Raw genomic sequence first — 20415 nt, forward strand, 5'->3', positions numbered from 1 at the left:
ACCACAGTGAACTTAAAACACTCACCTTGTCATTTCCCAGCGCATTTATCTTGTGTGGATAAGGTGTCTATGGATACTTATGTATCCACAATGTTGCACCGCCTTTATTCGGCGGCCGCTGCTCGAGCGTCTTCGGGCCAGCTCGTCTGCCTCGTTAGCAACAGTGTGTCTGCAGCGAGGCCCGGCTCCCGCAGAACCCAGCCGTGTCTCCGATCGCCTGCCTCCGGGCCGTATACGCGCTGTGGTCATTCAGCGGGTCCTCCCACGGTCCTTATGGTGCCCTTCACTCGCAGGGGTAACGGACTCCTGGTGTGCCCTATTACGTGTTTGAGCCCTGCTTCTCACTTAGTTGATGCACCTTTCTGCAAGGGGTACCTCTGCCGTGGCTCAGTGCCATTCGTCATGGCAGGGGGTGCGCTCCTCTCGGGTCAGCAGTTTCGCCCTTTGTCTTTGGCCGACCGCCATTTTCTTTGCCTTAGGTTTCTCACAATTTTCTTCCAATCTGCTGCTATGATCCTTACGCAGCCATGAGCTTATTGTGCTCCGCACCTTCACACACACAATCCCTTGGCAGGAGGAGAGTTCCTTTTTGTTATTGTGCAGTTATGATTGGGATGCTGTACATATCGGTGGGAGCTTCAGTGAACCTGCGTCCTTCTACATGGCTTGCTAGCCACGCCCCCTCCCACAGAACTTTTTGCCAAAAATCAGTCATAACAGAATTTACACATTTGTACAGTTGTGGCATATTTCCCAATGACATGAGCAGGTTACATATTTTATGCAGACCATTCCACTCTAACTCTGAACTCTGTGACATTGTTTCGCCCTACTGATACGTTTTCGTAATTTTGAGTATGAAAGATTCGCCCTAAAATTCAATAACTTTATACACGTGTGGTTTATCATACAGGATGCAAGTATACAAATTGAAACTTTTCTTACAATCCCCAATACTTTGCCATTTCTATTCCCAATGTGTTAGTGACTTCTACAATGTCTCAAATTATAAAACACAAAATCACTTTTAAACTGCGAGATTTTTACATTTTTACAAAGTCTTGATGCAGAGATAAAAGTCTTTAACGTTTATTTATAAAATAGCCTTTGGAAGCAAATGGCAGTCCTTTGTCCTGCCCTGGACCATTTTCTTTTCTTTTTCAGCTACCACCAACTGTCACTTCCCCAAAAGGGAGGATGGGTTTTTCCAGCTTGATTGAAGGTTTATTTTTCCTTATCCACTTCACACTTTGATGCCCCAGAATTTCTATTGAAAGAGGCCCCTGCCCAGACTGAAGTCTGATTAGTATGTGAAGTTTCTTTGTCCTGGTCAGTCACAGTTTTCCAACATAGCAATTATCACTCTCGTGTCCTGGAAGTTTATAGTGGCTCCCTTCCTTGGGGGAAAACTTAGCTCTGCCAACTAGAATAACTTGTTTTTGGAAGCTTGCAAAATCTAGCCAAGTAAGTTTAAAACCTTTCTTTTCTTTTCTTTGGTCCTGAATAAAAAAAAACAAGCCTGTGGAATAAAAATAGCCCATATGTGTTTCCCAGCAGCCAACCCCTTCTCATTGCTAGGCACAGACAAGCTTTCATTCAACATATTACTTTTCCTTTAAAATGGGCATTTATTTTTCTTTAGTTTGCAAAGCCCATTTTACACATGTGGTGAAAACTGCTAGCATTTCCTTTCAAATTCGAATTTGCCATCTGACTTCCCAATATTGTCTTGCAGCCATAGTTAGTTTTTTGTAAACAACAGTCTGTACAAGGCAAAAGTCTCCTGGAATTGACATGTGCACAGAGCTACGATTTCTTTTGCAGGTTTCATTCCTTTGACACTTTGTAGCACAAAATAAAGCGCTTCCCGTGCACGGCAGAAAGTGAAGTTACTTGGCCATTTTTTTCAGATTTGGCTTAACAGGGTCCGCCATTCAGAAATCATGCTTGGTTTTGCTGAGGCACAATGAGATACACTGATCCCAGTGGTTTAAGAAAGAACAGATGGAATTAGGGTCAAAGCAGCATTTTTTAAAGGTGAAAAAGTTTCCTTTTCAATGGGGAGTTTGGGGTTTCAGCAAAGCAGTGCTGCATTTTCACTTTATTCTATTTGTCTGTGTCACAACACAATGGCACGCTCCTTCAGTGTGTCCCCTGGTTCCATCCTGCCTGAAGTGGGTTTGGCAGGACGGTGCAGACATCTTTTTGTTGCTGCAAAACACAGTTTTGAGGCCATGGCACTTACAAGAGCCAGCGCAGCCATTTTGCTCCATCTGCGCAAATGCAGCTTGGTGATGGGGAGAAATACTGTTGAGTGGGTCAATATATCCCACAGAAAGCAGAAGAACACAGAAACACTGGTCAAAGGTATTCGTTACTTTAGAAGTAACGAAAGGGGGAATGTAAGGAAGGAAAGGTCTTTTTATACCCCCTCTGACATTCCCACGTAAAATGGATCTCGTGTTTACCCAAATGGAGGGAGACATCCCCACGTTTGTCGGTTCTAATAATTTGGCCTTAACCTAATCACAAATAAAGACTGTAAACAAAGCCATTTGGTGAGACGTACAGACTGCATTTTGTGCCACCCTGAAACGCCATCTTTTTCTAGGCCCTGTCATGATCTCTCAAAAGCCATCCCTCCCTCTATCCAGCGCCGCACACAGCAAGCCCAGTCAACCACTTCCTCCTCTTGGCAGCCACGCACAGAACATTTCTCATGGAAGCGCCCGGCCATGTATTGTTGCAAATACTCCGTATCCTTCTTTCTTCCTCTGACCTCCTTGCCCTGTGTGTGACCGGAGCAAGCCCTAGCCTGCGTGCCCATCCATCTCCACAAACCTACCTGTGCCACCTCGACACCCAACTTTGGAGGTTACAGCTTATAGACCCTTTGGCTCGCATTCCCGACTTTCTGTCTCTTTGAAGTAACTGCTGGATGACCCTTCCCCCCCAGACCACCCTAGATTGCCCACCATATTCCTAATCCCGTGTGATCATATATCCTCCTCTAAAACTAACATCCCTCCATCCATTTGAATCGTGAGGCGCCAGAGAGAATAAATCATGGATAAGGCCCTGCAGATAAGGCACCTGGAAGAAGTGCCAAAGTTACCCTTGCCCCCATAAAAGCATATGTTAGAATGTACATATATCGGTCTACCTTTTATAGACTTCACCATCTAAATCATGATTTCATGGCTAACATTATTCATTGCACGCCAATGGTCATTGTGTAGTTTAGATTAGTTAGAAGTGTGGTATATTGTGAACCAAGTCTGACCATCACCCTGTGAAGATGAGCCCAGCGGACCCACGTGCCAACTGAACCACCCCAGCCACAGTAACCAATTCCGACATCGCCTACACACTATATGGGACCGTGCGGGCTGACCAACTGAATCAATTGTATAGTACCATATGACATTGCGTCACTCATGTCGATTTTTTGGTTCAGAATCTGCTGCCCGTGTATTATTGGGCAGAGCGTTCGCAGGGCAGCAGAGTTCTCTGCGTGCACATCTTTATCGATATAACTTTTTTCAACTTGCAATCTCATTCCCTACTGAGGTGTGTCCTTTATTTGGTTTTATTTCATATCATATCATGTTGGGACCAGGCGCCTTCAAAACCCAGTCTGGCTGTGACCGGTCATCTGATAACGTTGCAACTGCCTGCCCTTCCCTCTACCTTCAACCTTACAAAATCAATTTTCTCAGTCACACAGAGTTCACCTTGCAAGCCCACCTCAGCAGGCTTGACATGTATCTTGCTGTGTGCGTGCAATCTAAAATGCATCAACTTAAACACAATAGTAACACTTAAAAGTAGGAAATATTCCATTCCCATTAACTACACTAAATGCAAAAATTGCAACACTGCACCAACTTCGCCATTTCCACAGTCATCAATATGGCGAACGCACCATGAACTTTTTCTCACGGGGACCACCCCAACATCACAATGAGCCATTAGATTGTTGCAAATGGGGTATTCATCCTGAAAGGGGAAAGGGGGACTCCGTGTCCCACCCGATGGAGTCAGGATATCTCCCCGGAGGATGTCTCTCCCATGTGATCCTTCCTCATACAGTCGCTACCAGGGTCAGGATCAGGATCAGGGAGCGGCTGCCATCCCTGGCCACATGGGAGGAGGTCACTGCCAGGAAAACGATGATGGGTCCATCAGATTCATCACAGGTGTAGGAACTGATCACCATCTGAGTTTGATCAAGAAGTTTAACATATAGCAGATTATCATAATATACAGGCTTTTATTAAATCTTGCATCTCCGATCATGAAATTTCTCATTATGTACCGACCTAGATTCATTCTTGTATCTCTGATGAATTCAACTAGTTTAGTTTCCCCAACATCATTCTTACAATTCCATTGCACACTGGCATACCCCCAACTTCCAGTGCAATTTCACACAGCCTTGATAATACCCGAGTTTTACAACCACTTAAAAAGAAAAAGACTGCAGCACATTAATGCACCTCGCAATGTGGAGTGTAAAACTAATTAGAAATAAACTAATACGCCTTTGAACTCACTATTCAGTGGGAGTGTGTGCAGTGACCTTTGTCACTGACCAATGCATTATTTACAGAATAGAATGTGCCTCAGTAACATGGTGCTACCAGCCAACTAGTAAACAAACAGAATAGGTTATCTAGTGGCAAGAGAGGGCCTCAAGCGTTCTTGGGCATGGGAAGATTAGCACCCAGGTAAGAAACTGCATCACTTGGATCGGTAAAGAACAAGCTTTGTCCTTAAGAAATATGTTCAGCTTAGAGGGGAATATCATTTGGTATTTGATACCCCATCACAGGGTCTCCACTTAATCTCCTAAAAGGTTTCCTTTCCATCTTGCACGGCATGGCTGAAATCTGGGAAAAAGGATATGGATGCAATCCCAAGCTTCTGGTTTCCCTTTTCACAAGCCACTCAAAGAATCAAATTTCTATCTTTATACTTGAAGATTTGACTATGATGGGTCTGGGTGGGAGGCCAGGAGAAATGCACAGGCCAGGTGAACGAAGGGCTATTTACACAGGAAAATGGTCAGATAGCACTTGGTAATCTAGGATTTCAGGATAGATTTTTTTCTGGGAATATCTTGACAGATCCCTGCATAGTTGTCTCCAGCACGCCTAAAGTCATGGATACAAGATATAGCACTTGCTCATAGAGCATTCAGTTACAGTAAAGCTCCATGTACTGAGCGTGTAGTGCTTTGACTGATTGCAGTAGCAGTATGCAATGGGGCAGCCTTATGTGCCTTGAGTATATTCGCAATAAAATCAATGTCCTCTATGAACTCCTGAGTTTTAATTCTGAAGCGTGCTGCTGCTGTTTTCAGCAATTAAGTGTATGCAAAGTGATCCTCCTTTCGGGAATTTTTCAAAGGAGTTTCCGCATATACTGGAGTATCCATGGGGTATTCATCTGGACTGCCTGAGTTTTCTTCAACTGGGAGGGAATAATCCTCTGGGTCATCCTGAGGGTAGTCATTGTCCTCAACCTTTGTCTTCAAGAGCATTCAGGTGAATGAAATCAATCCATTGTTTCTTGTTGGAGGGTGTTGGCTGCAAGGCCAATAGAGGCTAACTGAATTTGTTTTGCGTTTTCTTTTTTATGTTTTCCAAAATCTGGCATTTGTAACATGTGTGGCACATTCAAGTTTTTTTGCCTGTATTGCCCTGGCAGGAGCTCCCACCAGACTATTAGGGTTTCCCTTCTCCTCTCCTTCCACTTCTTGGGCGTGAACGGAGGAACTTTGCTCCTCTTTCTCCTTCTACCCTGGGAAGCATTCAAGTAATCCTTTCTATTGTAGGAAGGATGCTAACGGCCGACTCCTTTCAGTGTATGCAGTAGACCTGGAGTTAGCTATGATAGAGGCAGTCTTGTGTTGTAGCCTTTAAGGGGGTAGTAGCCCTTATTTTGAGCGAGGAATATGACACTTGTGCTGAGGTTTTCCCCATGTCTAAGCTGGTCCGAATGATCTGTGTGTGTTTTTGTACTCGAAGCAAATTTGACCCAGAGACTGGGAGTCTTATTCTGATAAACTCAACACCATCCCAAACAATCAGCACATTTAGATGTTCAGGATTGATCTTTGGGCATTGGCCTGAACGTTTATCCTGTAGCAGCCATGTGGACACCAGGCGAAACCTCTGTAGACAGGCTGCTGCCAAGTCCTTTGGAGCTGTGGGCCGGTTATGAAGCTTTGTCAATCAAAGCATTTTAATGGCTGAATGGGGAGGATCTGGCTCCTCCTCCCAGTTCCTCAATCACCTCATCAGAGATTGAAGTGTTGTGTTGTTCTTCTGCCTTAGCCTGCACATCATGAGTCGCCCAATGTGTTGTTCAATGTTCCTTCACTATTTAGGGGTTCAAACATTTACACGCTGAACAGTTCTCTTTGCTATGATCGTTTAGAATGCACGGATTACACACAGTGTGTGTGTCCTTCTAAGGGAAGTTAGTGCTGCACTTAGGGCAGAATTGAAATTCGTCATTCTCCATGTGTAAGGGCAGAACTGGGACTAGCCATGAGTGTAACTGTGTCAGGGTCTAGCTGCATGCTTGAGGCCTTGGGAACAATACAGACCCAAACCCACTCTTGTTACTGTATGCCCTGTGTTGGTCAGAAGCTTTCAACTATCTGTGTCAATGAGTTGAACTTTGCTGGTGTGAAGGCCTACAATTGGCGACACTTGTGGCATCGATAAACTGCATGTAATCAGTAAGCATGTTGAAAAGGGAAAGGGTGTCAAAAAATGGTTCTGCCCCATCGCACTGTAACCAACCGATAGTGGGAAAAAATGGGTATGCAATCATGGGTATATCTTAACCCAGGGTAGAGATAGTGTGACATTAACACCCTTGTTGACGCCCATTTTTACTGCAAGTAAACAACTTGTACTACTCCAGACCATCCACTAGATCACAGTCTATGCAAAACATATGGGTAAACATATTCACAGGCCTCAGACATATTGTTACAAAATCATACAAGACAGTTATATAGTTACAGTTATTGAATTTACTAAAAGCAAACTGGGACGATTTTGGCACAAAACTGGATTTGCATTTCAATTGCTAATGACTACATATTTTGTTTTTTGCTCTTTCAAAAAGGCTACAACAAATTAAATTCTGTAAAAAAATAGATATTGGTATGTACATTTATTGAATGAAGAAAAAATAAATCTAAATTCAACATAAAATATTTCTTAATTCACTGTCGGGGGAATCAGTGGATGTTGCTCATCATTTGTAATACGTGACTTGCACACAAAAAAAGACCCAAGAATAGTTACTATTACAAAATGTGATGAAAAAGTAACCATATCTAGGTTCAGAATGGAAAAGCTTGGACCTCTTTTATAGTTACTTCTATGGAGTCAAAATTGCACATTACCAATTTTGTATAGAATCACTCTTATAACGCAGACATGTGACCAAATAAGACAGACAACCCAGCTAGTGCAAGCACAGTGCACACAAGGGTGAGAAGCAAGAGTTGGGAAGAAACTACCGCTAAACACATGCTGAATAGGACCCCAAGAATCAATCTCCTAAAACAGCCATTTGAAGAAAGCTAGATACAAGCAGATCAGCAATTGCACCAAACCTATACCAATCACATATAAATAACATGGCACTCCAGAACATCTGCTAAGCAAAGGCCATGAAAGGGCAGATGTTGCCCTTAAAATCATGCCTTGACCTGCACTTCAGAGCCAGATGCTGAAAACATCAACCAAATATGTCACATCACCTACCAAAGCCACAATAGCAACAGTCACCTCACACAACAAAGCACACCCCAGTCACTCATCACCCTTCATTTACCCCAACTGGAATTGTTAGGGTTTCTTTTAAAGGGGGACTTTGCTGGGTTGAGGGAGCTCCTGATGTCATCTAAAACTCACTCCAGTAATTACCACTAAGGGACAGTTCATATTGGAATCTGATATCTTGAGGTCAGTTCAGAATTGATTGGTTTTTAGCAGCCAAGCATTTTGCATCAGCAAGTAGGACTAGTAACTGAGACACTTTGCTAAATACCAATAAAGAAATTAAAAGATGTAATAAATGTGTCTGTAGTCTTATTTTTTATTTAATCAGCATGGTGGGACAAGTAGATTTACTGATGGGACAATTTGATTTCTCAGACCCGTTGTACAAGAGGATTTTTACAAATATTCCACACCCCTGATCACCATTATCAAATGACCTTTTAATTCTACACCATCATCAAGCTTTACACCACTCAAAATGCCCTTTCTTAGTCATCACACACACTGCCTTATTCGCTTAACACTGTCCTCATCTCCCACCTTGACATCATTTCCCACTCTCACACCACACTCATTAGCTGAGCCACTCTGCCAATATTAACCTGCACTCCATCATCTGCACGCCATCCTTAGTCACCCCTCCACCATACGCCCACTTATTAAACACTGCCATCACTCTCACCTTCCACACTTACTCACACTACACTGCCCTGCGCAAATTCATACCTTGGCCCACCTACCCCTCTCGTCAACTCTCACTCATCCTCAAATATTTCCCCAGTTTCTCTCACAGACTCAGGACAATTGTCATGCCACACAGGTTCGGAACCAGAGTCATACATATTAAAAATCAGGCGATCTCAAAAGCAAGAGTCACAGAAGCCCTTATGCCTGATCGCTGCGGGCCAATGGAAACACTTGCAGGCAATGGCAACAGAAATAAACAAACATGCACCAACAATTATATCCAGAGGCAAGAATATGCCCAAAGCCTGGCCATCTGGAATCAACTTTTCAAATGTATTACTTTAAGGGTTGAGAAGTGGCAACACTACCACCCACCCCCACAGGAATGTCCGGGAGATCATCTCAAAACCGAAAGAACTAGGTCATCTAGAGTTACCCCCGGCAGCAGCAACATACAATGAAAATGGTGAACACTGCACTATATAAGAACATCCCACCATAACATAACAGTGTTCAAAATATCAAGCTGAAGGCTATTCGCCAGCCATAAAAAGTCATTTGACTCCTCAATTCTGCTCATGCACATTGCACACGATTTCTTACTTGCTAGGAGACAATGTTCACTAGCAAACTGTTAATGGCAAGCGCACATTTTGAGGCCTGACAGAAATCTATATTTATAAACAAACCCTTTGTGTGGTGAGCAACATGCAAATGAAATAGGAAAAGGGCCAAATGTGTGCAAATAACCGCTACTGAAAATAAGCAGACATTTTACATTAAAATCAACTGCCAAATTGGACAGATTTAGAACTATACATGTATACACTTGGTATATAGAGAGTAAGTCAAAGAGAAAAGCATACTTATTGCCGACATCGTCTCCACTGACTTGATTCCCATCGACAATTGTGAATGAACCAATACCTTTAAGGAAAAAACATTACAGGTTGAATTAAAAGGTACATATATATAAATGTAGTCCCAGACAGGCAGTTGAGAATATGTCACTTGTAGAATTTAATTGAAGGATTGCGGGTCATAGCGTCTATTTTATGCATAAACTATATTTGAGACTTGATAGTTCCTAGTTTCTCAGTGGCAGCTCCTGCTTACTGGGTTTTGCCCGATACCCAGGAACTTCTTTGGGCTCCAGCTCATGAAATCTTTTTAACCCCCAATATGTACATACCTGGCAACACCAAATTTTTAAGGATTTCTGTCCCTGTTGCACTTGCATTCACGAGGCAAACATGAGCAGATTCCAAAGCTTCCTGTCCGTGGTCACCCCACAGCCTAAAAACACAAGAGTATGGCATTAACTTTTTTAAGTTAACTCAACAAACAAATATTGAAAATATTGTCTGAGAGCAACATAGCTGTCAAACAATACTTGGAGATGCAAGGAAACTAAACAACACACGAGCACTGGGAAGTCATACAAGTGTTTTTTTTATTTAAGTATGCAAGCTAACGTTCCCCAAAGAAAGCAACATGCAGGCTCATTTTAAAGCTATAGTAGAAAAACTTTTTTTGAAGGATTCTGAATCAAATAAACAGTTGTTTCAAGTCATAACAAGCTGTGATGATGCCATCAAGGAGAGCCTAAAGATATCCTAATATATGGGACATTTTCATGAGAGACATGACCATAAATCATGGTGATAATGGCAATCTAGTTACCTCCACTTTCACGAAAAGATATTAGATCAGCAATCAAATCTAGAGAGTCTGTTAACTTATGATTTCAGCATGAATGTCAAACATCTCCTTTTGTTGGAATGTGTTCTTGATTTAACATCACAACAGGTCACACCCTCAGAGCGTCACTTTTCCCATTACAAGTAATATAGGCCAATCTACACTGATTTTAATTTCCTACAAAGCAAGTCATTGTGCTTAGGCGTGATGTTACAGCTGCAAATTTCAAACACAGCTTTATTCATGTAACCACTTAAATACAGAGGATATGGAGGGGTGACTTAGGACGACGTCAAGCATCTACATCCTAGTGTCATCAGCTTTAATTGTGGGGTGCACTGTCAATGGAATTCCTGCAGCAGGTATGCAATTAAATACCAGATGCTGATGATGAAGGATAACCTACTGTTGAAATGGTTATTACAACAGCCCAACCCGCACTTCTCATGAATCCGTGGTTGCCTCAATCCATTGACCAAATTCCATGCCAAGTCCAGGAGCGCACAAGCAGGGCTTGAATAGATCCATACTTGTGGCTGGATAGCCAGATTGTCTTTTTCCGACTTCTCCTAACAAAATTCCACTGCCGAATCTGGGTGGAGGAAAGGTGGGAAGGGTTCAACCTGCTGGACTGACTGGCTCTACTTTGATCAGTGGGTGTCTCTGCTGGTTACTTTGACAAACCAGAAGTGCAGGTGGTGTTTCGTGTAATTTGTCTGTAGTGTTAAGTCCAGCAGGAGAGCATCCCTCCCAATCAAACTATAGCCCCTTCGCCAGACTTGCGACATAGCTCATTCACCACCCTGCTTAAATGTACAGACAGCTCTAACCCGGATGCCAAAAAGGCTTGTTTTCAAAGTCGCTGACAACTAACTCCACACAAATTCAACAACCCACAATGACCACACTATAAAAGTTACCCGCAACTTTCCAAGTGAAAATGTGCAACCCCCTATTATATAGAGTGTGATGGAATGAAATTGCCCAGAAGACAAATTACATTACTCAGCTACATTATTAAAGTTCACTGTCAGAAATGCAAAAAAGAGCTCTCAATTGAAGGAAAGAACGTTACTGCATGCAATTCCATAACAAAATGTACACAGTTCTTAAGATGATTAGTTGTGCCACCTCTGTTAACCCTATCATAATCCCTTTCTCTGCATCTGTGCTTTAGTACCACTAAGCATGCCAACTGGGTTTTCCACTGCCAATTATCTCCTTTTAAGCCTACTGCAGACAGTACCTGGAGCAATTCTCTTACTTTCACTCTGACCATTCTCAATCCAATTTTCATTCTGGTTTATCCTCTGCTCCAACTTTGGAAGACCTTCAATTCTGACAACTATTCGGCCTAGTTTGATCTATTTCGTACATGTATGTATACATTTCATTTATCTCCCGATTTCCAGACGAAGCTATAATCTGCTTAATGCGGTTACTTCTCCACCCCTTTCTCTCTCCTTGTAGTCCATAATTCATTGAATGAACAGAAACAGATAAACAAAAACCATGCAAGACTGAGGAACTTTATTCCTAACTTACCTCCGCTCGAATAACCTGGTCTCTGTCAACGTACTTGCAGGGATTTGGAATTAAGACTGGAGAAGCAGGAGCTAAAAGTAGCTCCTGGTTATCCATCATGAACTAGTGGCCAGGAGCTATCATTGGGGAACAAGGAGCTAGTGCATATCATTCAGCAAATCTAACTTCAACATAAGATGCACAAATATACATTATTTATGACCCCTAATGCTTTAGATGTTATATAGATGTGTCCAAATGTTTATTTATAGATTGTCCCAAATGCACAGTTACATTCACACAGGTGTGTTTGTTCTGCATAATTTGGCCTAGGGAGCCAAAATAGATCATGGTTGCTGTTGGTGTCTAACCAGGCTCTTCTAGGCTACAAGCATCAGCCAAATAGCTCCCAGCTGCCCTCAATTTCGAACGATGTATGGCTTTTCGATGCAACCTATTTTTCCTTTTGAAGGCATCGCCCCGTGTCCACGGGTGGACTCTGTGGATAAGGCATGCCCCTTGCAACTTAAATCTTTTCAAAGAATTACAACTTTTTTAACCCCCCCCCCCCCCCCCACCCACCCCCACAGTAATTTGTTCATCCATCTTTAATACTGGGAAGAGTTTTAAACTGGGTCCTTACATAGAACCATGTTGTGTATGGCATTCATGAGATTTGAAAAAGAAAATCTAAAACCATTAAGTCACTGCAGCGAACAAGGAGAATGACACTTTGGATGCCTGTGTTGGGTCTATGAGTGCATTATGTCACTGTGACTGGATATTAGCTCCTGTACCGTTACAGCAGTGATTGCTCTATTGCCTTCTCTCCATCGTTCTGGGTCGCCTCAGATCCATTGGGAGCAGAGGAATGTTGTGTTCCCCGATCCTGCTGTCAGTGAGCAGTGTCTCTCACTGTGACAGGGCTGCTGCAGATTGTGGTGCTGCTTCTAGTGTAAGGAGTAGAGGGGACACTGTAGGGTGCCAGAAGGTCTGGTATATTTCTGTTTCCAGGGAAACAGAAGAGAAATTTAGTGACGTTATGGAGGCAAATGAGGATGGCAGGAGACCTTGCATATCTTATAATTGGAATGGGGCATATATAGGATGTAATAAAGAGAGCTAGAGATGAGGGCTCTAGAGATAAGAGCCCTAGAGAGGGAGATGAGAAGGTTTGATATGATGGAGGTGATGGGGGTGGGGGGGGCAGAGGAGAGAGATCTTGTCTATCTGAGAGGAAGAACCAGAAGAAGGTGAGGGAGGCTGGAGGCCAAGTATTTGTTTTAATATGTTGTTCATCCCATGGCTCCTTTCATCCGCCCTTATATTGCGGTTGAGGAAAGCTCAGGAGGTAGGAAGTGGTGCAAGAGGGGGAAATAAAATACATACAAATGTAGCTGGCTGGGTATCAGCAAGGGTGGTGCTTCACCCCCTGGATATTCAGAGTGAGATCATGTACAATTCATGCTTTGCTCTCATGGTCGATAAAATCAATGGCAACCACCTTGGTGGAAACATCCCTGTTGATACCTACCCATCTGTATTTCCATATATTGCTTATGGCCCTTGAATTTAAGAGAACAAAGTTTAATCTGAAAGCTGAATTTAAAGCTGGTGTCCACTGCTCGGATTTCCTGCTTGTGGACAACAAAAGCAGATGAGCAAAGGAATGACATTAAAACAATGGGACATCAATTTTACTGGTATTTGTGGGTGCCGCCAACCAGCCATTACCCATGGCCCAGGCTACCCTTCTCTAAAATTACTTTCTTGTCATCTTTAAGTAGGTTTTTAGGCCTTCTCAAATATTGGGTAGATCATGGCAATCCTACGGGCCTTCTCAAATCTTGGGTAGATCATGGCAATCCTATGAATCCCTGGGACTGTGTAATCTCTTACAGAGCAGAGTTTAGGTTCAGAATACATATTCTAACTCACTGGATTGACAGATGAGAAGCAGCGTGCCTATTATTTGGTATATTTGAGGTTGAACATCCTAAACTGCACCTCTGAAGAGAAGGCCTGTATTTTGTTTTTTATTTGACTGGTTAACACAACGTTTTCCCTAATGAGTCTTCAAGCAAGGCCTCAGAGACACGAATCCAGAATGTGGCCCTAAAGCCTCTAAAAATGAGCATGTCACAATTGTCACCCTATTCTGTGCACCTCCATGCACAGTGGGCTGTGTAACGCCTAGTTACTGCTGGAAACCCCTTTGCTCAGGACTGGGCAGGTGTGTTTGTGTGGGGGTAGGGGGGTTGAGGGGTAAGGGGGAGTCAGACAGTACAGCCTGTTGCACCTACAGAGACGGCATGTGGAAAAACAATGCAATACGGAGTCCAACAGCCAGCCAATGTGTCCTGCAAGATTGAGTGGGATACAAAGGTTTCTATATTTTATCCTGCTTACTGTCTGCCTTTGAAAATATGGGCATTAGATACAGAAACATATCTGTCTGGGTGCCTGAATGGTTTCTGGATTGCTGCCTGGAATCTACACTAGAGGGTGTGCTCGTGAAAGTTTGAATGTGATATCGACAGGGATTGAGTGGCTGCCACATTTTTTAAAGCACACAAACCCTGTGAACAGGAGCAAAGTTGGCATTTGTCTCTCAAAATTCCAAGTTACCTTATGGCGCCGCGCCTATACCTCGTTGAGCACTCAAATTATTAGGATACAGCAAAACGTAGGGTTCGAAAAAGAAGCCAACCCAAGAAAAGTCATGAGTAAGTTTGCAAGACCTGCAGCATTTCCAAGCATCCCATATATGGGCAGAGCTATGCCTGCAGTGTACACTGTAGGACGTGGTTACAAATGACATCTACAAAAGGTTCTAGTTTAAGGGGATTTATTTTCTTTTGTCAGGGCGATTATCAGGTTCAACAGGGCTTTTATAATGTCCCCCATGACAACACACATCTCCATATGATTATTGTCTTCGCCTAGACTTTCCCACTCTCCCTTTCTCCAGGACACAGCCTCCACCCTTTCCTAGATCAGGGCCTCTGCCTGATCTGCCTTTGGTTTCTTCTTGAACCTAGTCTCAGCATCCTGTTTCTTGGCCTCTTTTTTCATCAATACCTTTCCAGTCTCCTTCTTTGGCTGACGTCCAAAGACACTCATTTGTTGGTAGCTTCCCAGACAGTGTCCTAAATAGGACTTCTGACTTTTCTCCTACACTTTTCTTGACCTGGAGTTCAGCCACTTATTTTACTCTTTTCTCTGGTCACAGCCTTTTCCTTCTTACCTGGGATCTCGGTATTAAGTTCACCTAATTTGTCTGGCCTAAAGAGCCCACTCTTTCTTTAGGGGTATTTGTATTTCAACTGTTTACAGGATTTCTCTTGGCCTTTACTTTCCTCAACTAGCCAAGATTTATTTTCCTTCTGATGGTCTCTCGTTCCCTAAATGTTTTCTCCTTCAGCTTCTTCTCTTTGAGGTCTATCTCTTCCAATTTTGAGGGGCTCTTCTCCGCCACTGTAGGGGATTTCCTTCGGTCTTCTTTTTTCCTCTCCACCAGCACTCTTTTTCCTCCCTAAGCCGGGGAACTCCCCCACTATTTCCCACCTTCAGGATATCCATTTCTTTCTTCTCCCGCGTGCTAATACTTCTCATACCCTCCACCTTCCTCAAGTTCTGTCTTCTTGAGTTAGGCGTCCCCTCAGCTCTAGTGACACTTTTTCACTTCCCCTTCCTCTCTCCCCCCTGTCGCGACCGTCCTGCCATGCCTCTGGAGTTTCTCTCTCTCAAGAGCGCCTTCGGGACAAAGTTGAGTTTGCTAGCGACTACCACCGCTACCCCTTTTTTTTGGGTTGCACAAGAAACCCCCCCCCCCCCCGGGATGGATTTCCCCTTCAAGGATGGTTCTCTCCCCTTCTGCCATTGGGTCTCTGAAAGAAACAGCAGATCTAACTTTAAATGGTTGAATTCATGGATGGCCAGCAATCTTTTCTGAGGAGAGTTCAGACCTCTCACATTGAGAGAGCCCACTGCCATTTTGCATAGTGTTCTAACCATTCGGGCCTGTTAGGATTTCCAATCAACCCGGTGCACAAACTCTGCATTGCCTAACATTGCGTGACATCGGTCTCGTGCGGGCCCGTGTTACAAGTCCTAGTTCCTGTCGATTTGCCTGGAATTAGATCCACTTGTGAACCCCTGAAATCCCACTTGAACACAACTAACCCTGCTAACCCCCTCTCCTCCTTGCTAACCCCCCTCTCCTCCTCTGGCACCTGGACGCTGAGCGACATCAAAAACGTCGCTGGGCCAGACCACTGTCTGCTCTACCACCCTCTGGCTACCAAGCTCTGCATATCACCTCTGAGCCCCCCCCCCCCCCTCCCAGCCCGTTCCTTTGAACTCCCTACTCACTGCCCCGCCCCCCACAAATCTCGTAACCTTTTAAAAAACACATCAACATGTGAAGTCAGAGCCCGGGGGTGTTTTTCAGTTAACATGCCCTACCGGGCTCTCAACCTTTCCCACTAAACTGAATTGAACTTCTGAGGCCAGCTTGAGTGTGAAAAAAAACGGGTGCCCAGTCCACTCCGGGCTCGCACTGGCCACTTAGTGATTTCCCTTTTGCACCTGCCGGTAACAGGGGGGGGCGGCGAGCTCAGTTTCTTGCATTTGCAGTGGCCTCTGGACCCTGCGTCTGTCCACAAAACCTCTGGCGGCCGATGCCTCACTCTGTGCGCTCTTCTGGACTTCTGAGGAGGGCGTTGGGGCGGATTCGCAGAGGAGCTCTTGGGTTACTCTGCGTATGTCTTATTCAGACACAAGGTGATATTTGTAGCCGTCAAATTCGAAGGAGAGGGAGAAGAGGCAGCCCCAGCTATTGCGGACTCCCTTTCGTCAGTGTCAGTCTCATTCTGGATAGGGTGAAGGCTGAGAATATGGTTATTTGCAAAGTCTCCCATTCCAACGGGCCCTTCTTTCTTGCTTGGCCAAAAATTTTGGTTTTCTCTGTGTAATAGTGAAACTTGGCCAGGACTGACCTTGGACCTCGTGAGCCCCCACCCGCTCTGTGTGCCCTATCAATCGTAGGTTCGCTGGTGTTGCCATCGTTAAAGAATTTACGAACGACGTTGTTGATGGCTTTCACAATGTCCCTCTGCATTTTGCCTTCTCGCTCGTGAAAACCAAAAAAAAAAAACAGAGGTTGTTTTTGCGCTCTCGGTTTTCGAGGTCATCCATTTTTAATGCACATTTCTCTTCCCTCATCTCCAGCTCAGAGAGGCGCATCTCAATCTGCGTCTCGATTATGTCCACCGAGGATTGATTTGTTTCAAGGCCCTGGATGCGGTCCTCCATGCTGTCCACTTTGTCAAGCCTGTCCAGCCTTCTAGTGATATCTGCTCTAAAGCCTCTAATTACTTCTAAAAAGCGATGTCATGCCTTTGCTCACCGAGCTAGCCTCCAGAACTTGCGAGCCTGTTGCGGACATGGTGGCTTGCTTGTGTTGGGGCAGTAGACTGTATTGAAATGTCTTCAGTGCCTCTGCACAGGGGGCACTAAGGCTCGGTGCCCCATCCGCTCTGGTGGGGGGGAAGGGCTGACACTGAGGGAGTGCTGCACTAGCACAGTAGTGGGGAATGAGGATTGGCCCTTTCGGCTCCCAGGGTGCCTTGAAGGATTTAGTAGGGTTGCTGGAGTGGGCTCAGGCGTTGTCTCCTCCCTCCCCAGACTTCAAGTGCGCAGCAAGGGGGTTTGTCCCCTGGAAGGTGCCACTGGCTCAACTTGGCTGCAGTAGGAGAGTGCCCCCATGAAGGCAAGCTAGGGTCACACCCGAAGGTGAGGGGGGCTGAGTTGCGCTTCCAGGGCCACCACACATGAGCTAGGTTGATGAGGCACACTGTCATTATACCGGCGGTGGGCCTCGAGGGATAACCGACATGCTGCGCCCAGCGTGGCGGTAGAGGGTGTTGGGATACACCAAGGCGAAGGGAGAGGCCAACCACTCCACGGGTCGATGGCTGCCCCCAGGCTCTTCGGAAGGATGGTGCACAGAGGTCCCGGGGGAATTTGGGGGGGTGGTGCTGGCGGGGAGAGCTGTACCTGATGGGGTCTCGTCCACCCGCACTCTCTCCTCGGGAGGTGCTGGCGTGCTTCTCTACAGCTTGATGAGGGAGGAGGAGCTCCCTCCGTGCTCCGCTCGTGGCTGGCTGCCCACGTCCTCTAATACGGGGCTGGGGGGGGGCGCTAGAGAGCCCGATGAAGATGGCCGCAGGCCCGTGAAGCTCTCCCGCACCGCAGAAATCCGGTCTATCATCCGGCCGTCTCCGAAGTGGACTCGGCAGACGCGCTGGGTACCTAGCTGCCCCAGGACATTGGGGCCCTGGGGGCATCATTTTGGGCCGAAGCGGCACTGTAATTGTCACTAGCTGGTGTGGCGGAGCTGCAGCCGCGGGCCGCGCTGGAAGGAGTGGGGGAGGTGCAGTCCCACTGTGATCCTAACGAAGCAGCCGCCACAATCCCATAGTCGGAACAGACGAGCATTCAGAGTGAGGAGGAGCCATCTGTTGCCCCGAGGAGGTGCGCGTCCTATGCCCGGGAAGCCGGGGAGCGCAGCTGCACCTAGCAACTGGCGGTGAGTCGAGGCAGGCTTGTGCGGCGCCGGGCGGCTGCGTGTGCTGGCGGAGCGGAGGACTAGTACGGTGCTTGTGGGTGGAGCGCCTGCCGGCGCTGTGCGGGTCGGTCGAGGCCCGCGATCCGACTGAGGTGACGGCCATCTGTCAGCAGCGGCCGCGTTGGTGGAACCCGGTCCTTCTCTGGAGGGGCCTGTGGGCCTGTACTGAACCCCGCGGGGCGGCTGGTGTGTGTGGGGGCGGGCCTTCATGCGGAACTGTGCCGGCTGGGCTCCGGGGTGGAGGTGGCCGTCAGTGAAGGCAGAGCAGGTCCCGCTGTGACTCCTTAACAAGTCTGGAGCAGGTGTTAGCTAGCGCTGCACCCTGTGGATGCGGGTGTTCGGCGGGCAGAAGGAGCGCCTGGCCCGGACTTGGTGGGTGCTGCAGCCAGGATTCCGGGATATGGGCATTGCCCAGCCATCAGAGAGACTGTGGGCGCACTGAGACAGCTACTGGTGTGGACGCGTGGCACTCCTCAAGTCAGGGTACGCACTTGTTGCGTGGGTTGAGAAAGCTGGCCTTGGTTGGGGCTGATTTGGATTCATAGGAGTCTCACTGTCATAGGGGTAAGGACATTGCAGACTGGAGTGATCCCCCCTCTGTCGGTGTCAGCTGTACAAGGGCCTGGGATTGGCTGCAGGGCTGGCCTTGATCCTCTAGGAGTGGTTCACTCTGTGGTGCCACCGGCCTGGCCATTCCATATAGTGGATAAATCTGCTCACCCATCTGTCTCGTGTGCCATGTCTAAGTCGGGCAAAGGTGGCAAGCAGATGTCAAAGCTGCACTTTGAGGTGGCCACTCTGATCAATAATAATGGGACAATGGACAACTCAGTGGTTCCCGAGCCGGGCCCTGCGTCTGCCTTCCAGGATATAAAGGTCATGTTTAAACAGCTACAGTCCGGAATACAGTCTCTGGACGGCAAACTGGACACGTTGACCTGCAAGGTGGATCACATGCAAGTCCGCCTGGACAAGCATGGGGAGAGACTGGATGAGGCGGAGCGGCGAATATCCGGAGTGGAGGACGTGGCGGCTTCAGTCTCAGGAGAGATGTCTGCGGTCAGGAAGGCCCTGCAGGAACTTAAGGAGAAGCAGGATGATCTCGAATCGAGGGCCCGCAGGAATAACATCAGGATAGTGGGGCTGCCGGAGTCGGAGGGCCAAAGGAACATGGAGGCCCTGGTGGAGGACATACTGCGAGAAACACTGGGATCTGATGGCTTCTCCCCGCTATGTGTCGTGGAGAGGGCGCATAGAATCCCGAGCGGAAGGAGACCAATCCCGGGCGCCCCTCCTTGTCCACTGATTGCCTGGCTATAGAATTACCGGGATAGGGATACGGCACTCCGTAAGGCCAGAGAGAAGGGAACGGTATCCTACAAAGGCGATGTGATCCGGTTTTTCCTGGACTTTTCAGATAAAGTGCAAGCGGCTAGGAAAACGTTCCTGGAGGTCAAGAGGAGGTTGCGGGACAAGGAAATAAAGTATGCTATGCTGTATCCGGCCAAGCTGCGGATAGTGTATGAAGGAAAGTCTCTGTTTTTTCAAAACCCGGATGAAGCCACCTCTTTCCTTGATATGTTGCCAAATGTCCCCAGGTCGAGAAATAACAATGATTGAGGCTGTTGGGCATGGGTGTAGCGTGGGTGGCAAGATGTTGTTTTTCAATTGGAGCATACATATGTTGGGAGACGAGGCTACTGCATGGTGCATGGGAGGGTCGGGCTCATAGCCGCCCCTTGAGCGAAAGCCAGTTGATTATATGCTAAGGGTGGTGGGGACGCTGGAAGGTTGGGGTATCCAACGGGGGTGGGAGGGGAGTTTTGTTGGGGACAGGCAAGCGTGTGGGGTGGTAGGGGCGGGACGTCATCGACAAGTTGGGGTGTTGTTGGTGGGGGGTGTGTGGGGTTGTGGGGGATGGGGCGGGGTTTAACGGTGCAGAAGGTGGGGATGTTTAGGTGGGTAAGAGGTGACTGGGTGGTACATATCACGATATTCCTCAATGGCGATGTTGAATTTTATGACGTGGAACGTTAGGGGCCTTAACAACCAGCCTAAGGC

The 20415-nt window shown here is 46.4% G+C and overlaps 1 protein-coding gene across 7 annotated transcripts in view; it reads right to left on the bottom strand.

Annotated features, from left to right (window-relative positions):
* The window catches only part of NAE1 (NEDD8 activating enzyme E1 subunit 1), a 976013-nt gene that overhangs the window by 927583 nt on the left and 28015 nt on the right, over positions 1 to 20415 (bottom strand). For 4 of the 7 annotated variants that reach the window (XM_069653211.1, XM_069653219.1, XM_069653202.1 and 1 more), the window contains exons 2-3: positions 9691 to 9794; positions 9365 to 9425 (exon numbers count right to left, since the gene is read on the bottom strand). In XM_069653211.1, coding sequence (XP_069509312.1) covers positions 9365 to 9425; positions 9691 to 9794 — 165 coding nt within the window. Of the gene's footprint in view, positions 1 to 9364; positions 9426 to 9690; positions 9795 to 20415 lie in introns of those variants that run through there. The other 3 variants (XM_069653249.1, XM_069653230.1, XM_069653239.1) reach the window with 2 other exon arrangements.

Source organism: Ambystoma mexicanum, chromosome 1p (genome assembly GCF_040938575.1).
Source record: "Ambystoma mexicanum isolate Mex_15411 chromosome 1p, UKY_AmexF1_1, whole genome shotgun sequence".
NCBI lineage: Eukaryota > Metazoa > Chordata > Amphibia > Caudata > Ambystomatidae > Ambystoma > Ambystoma mexicanum.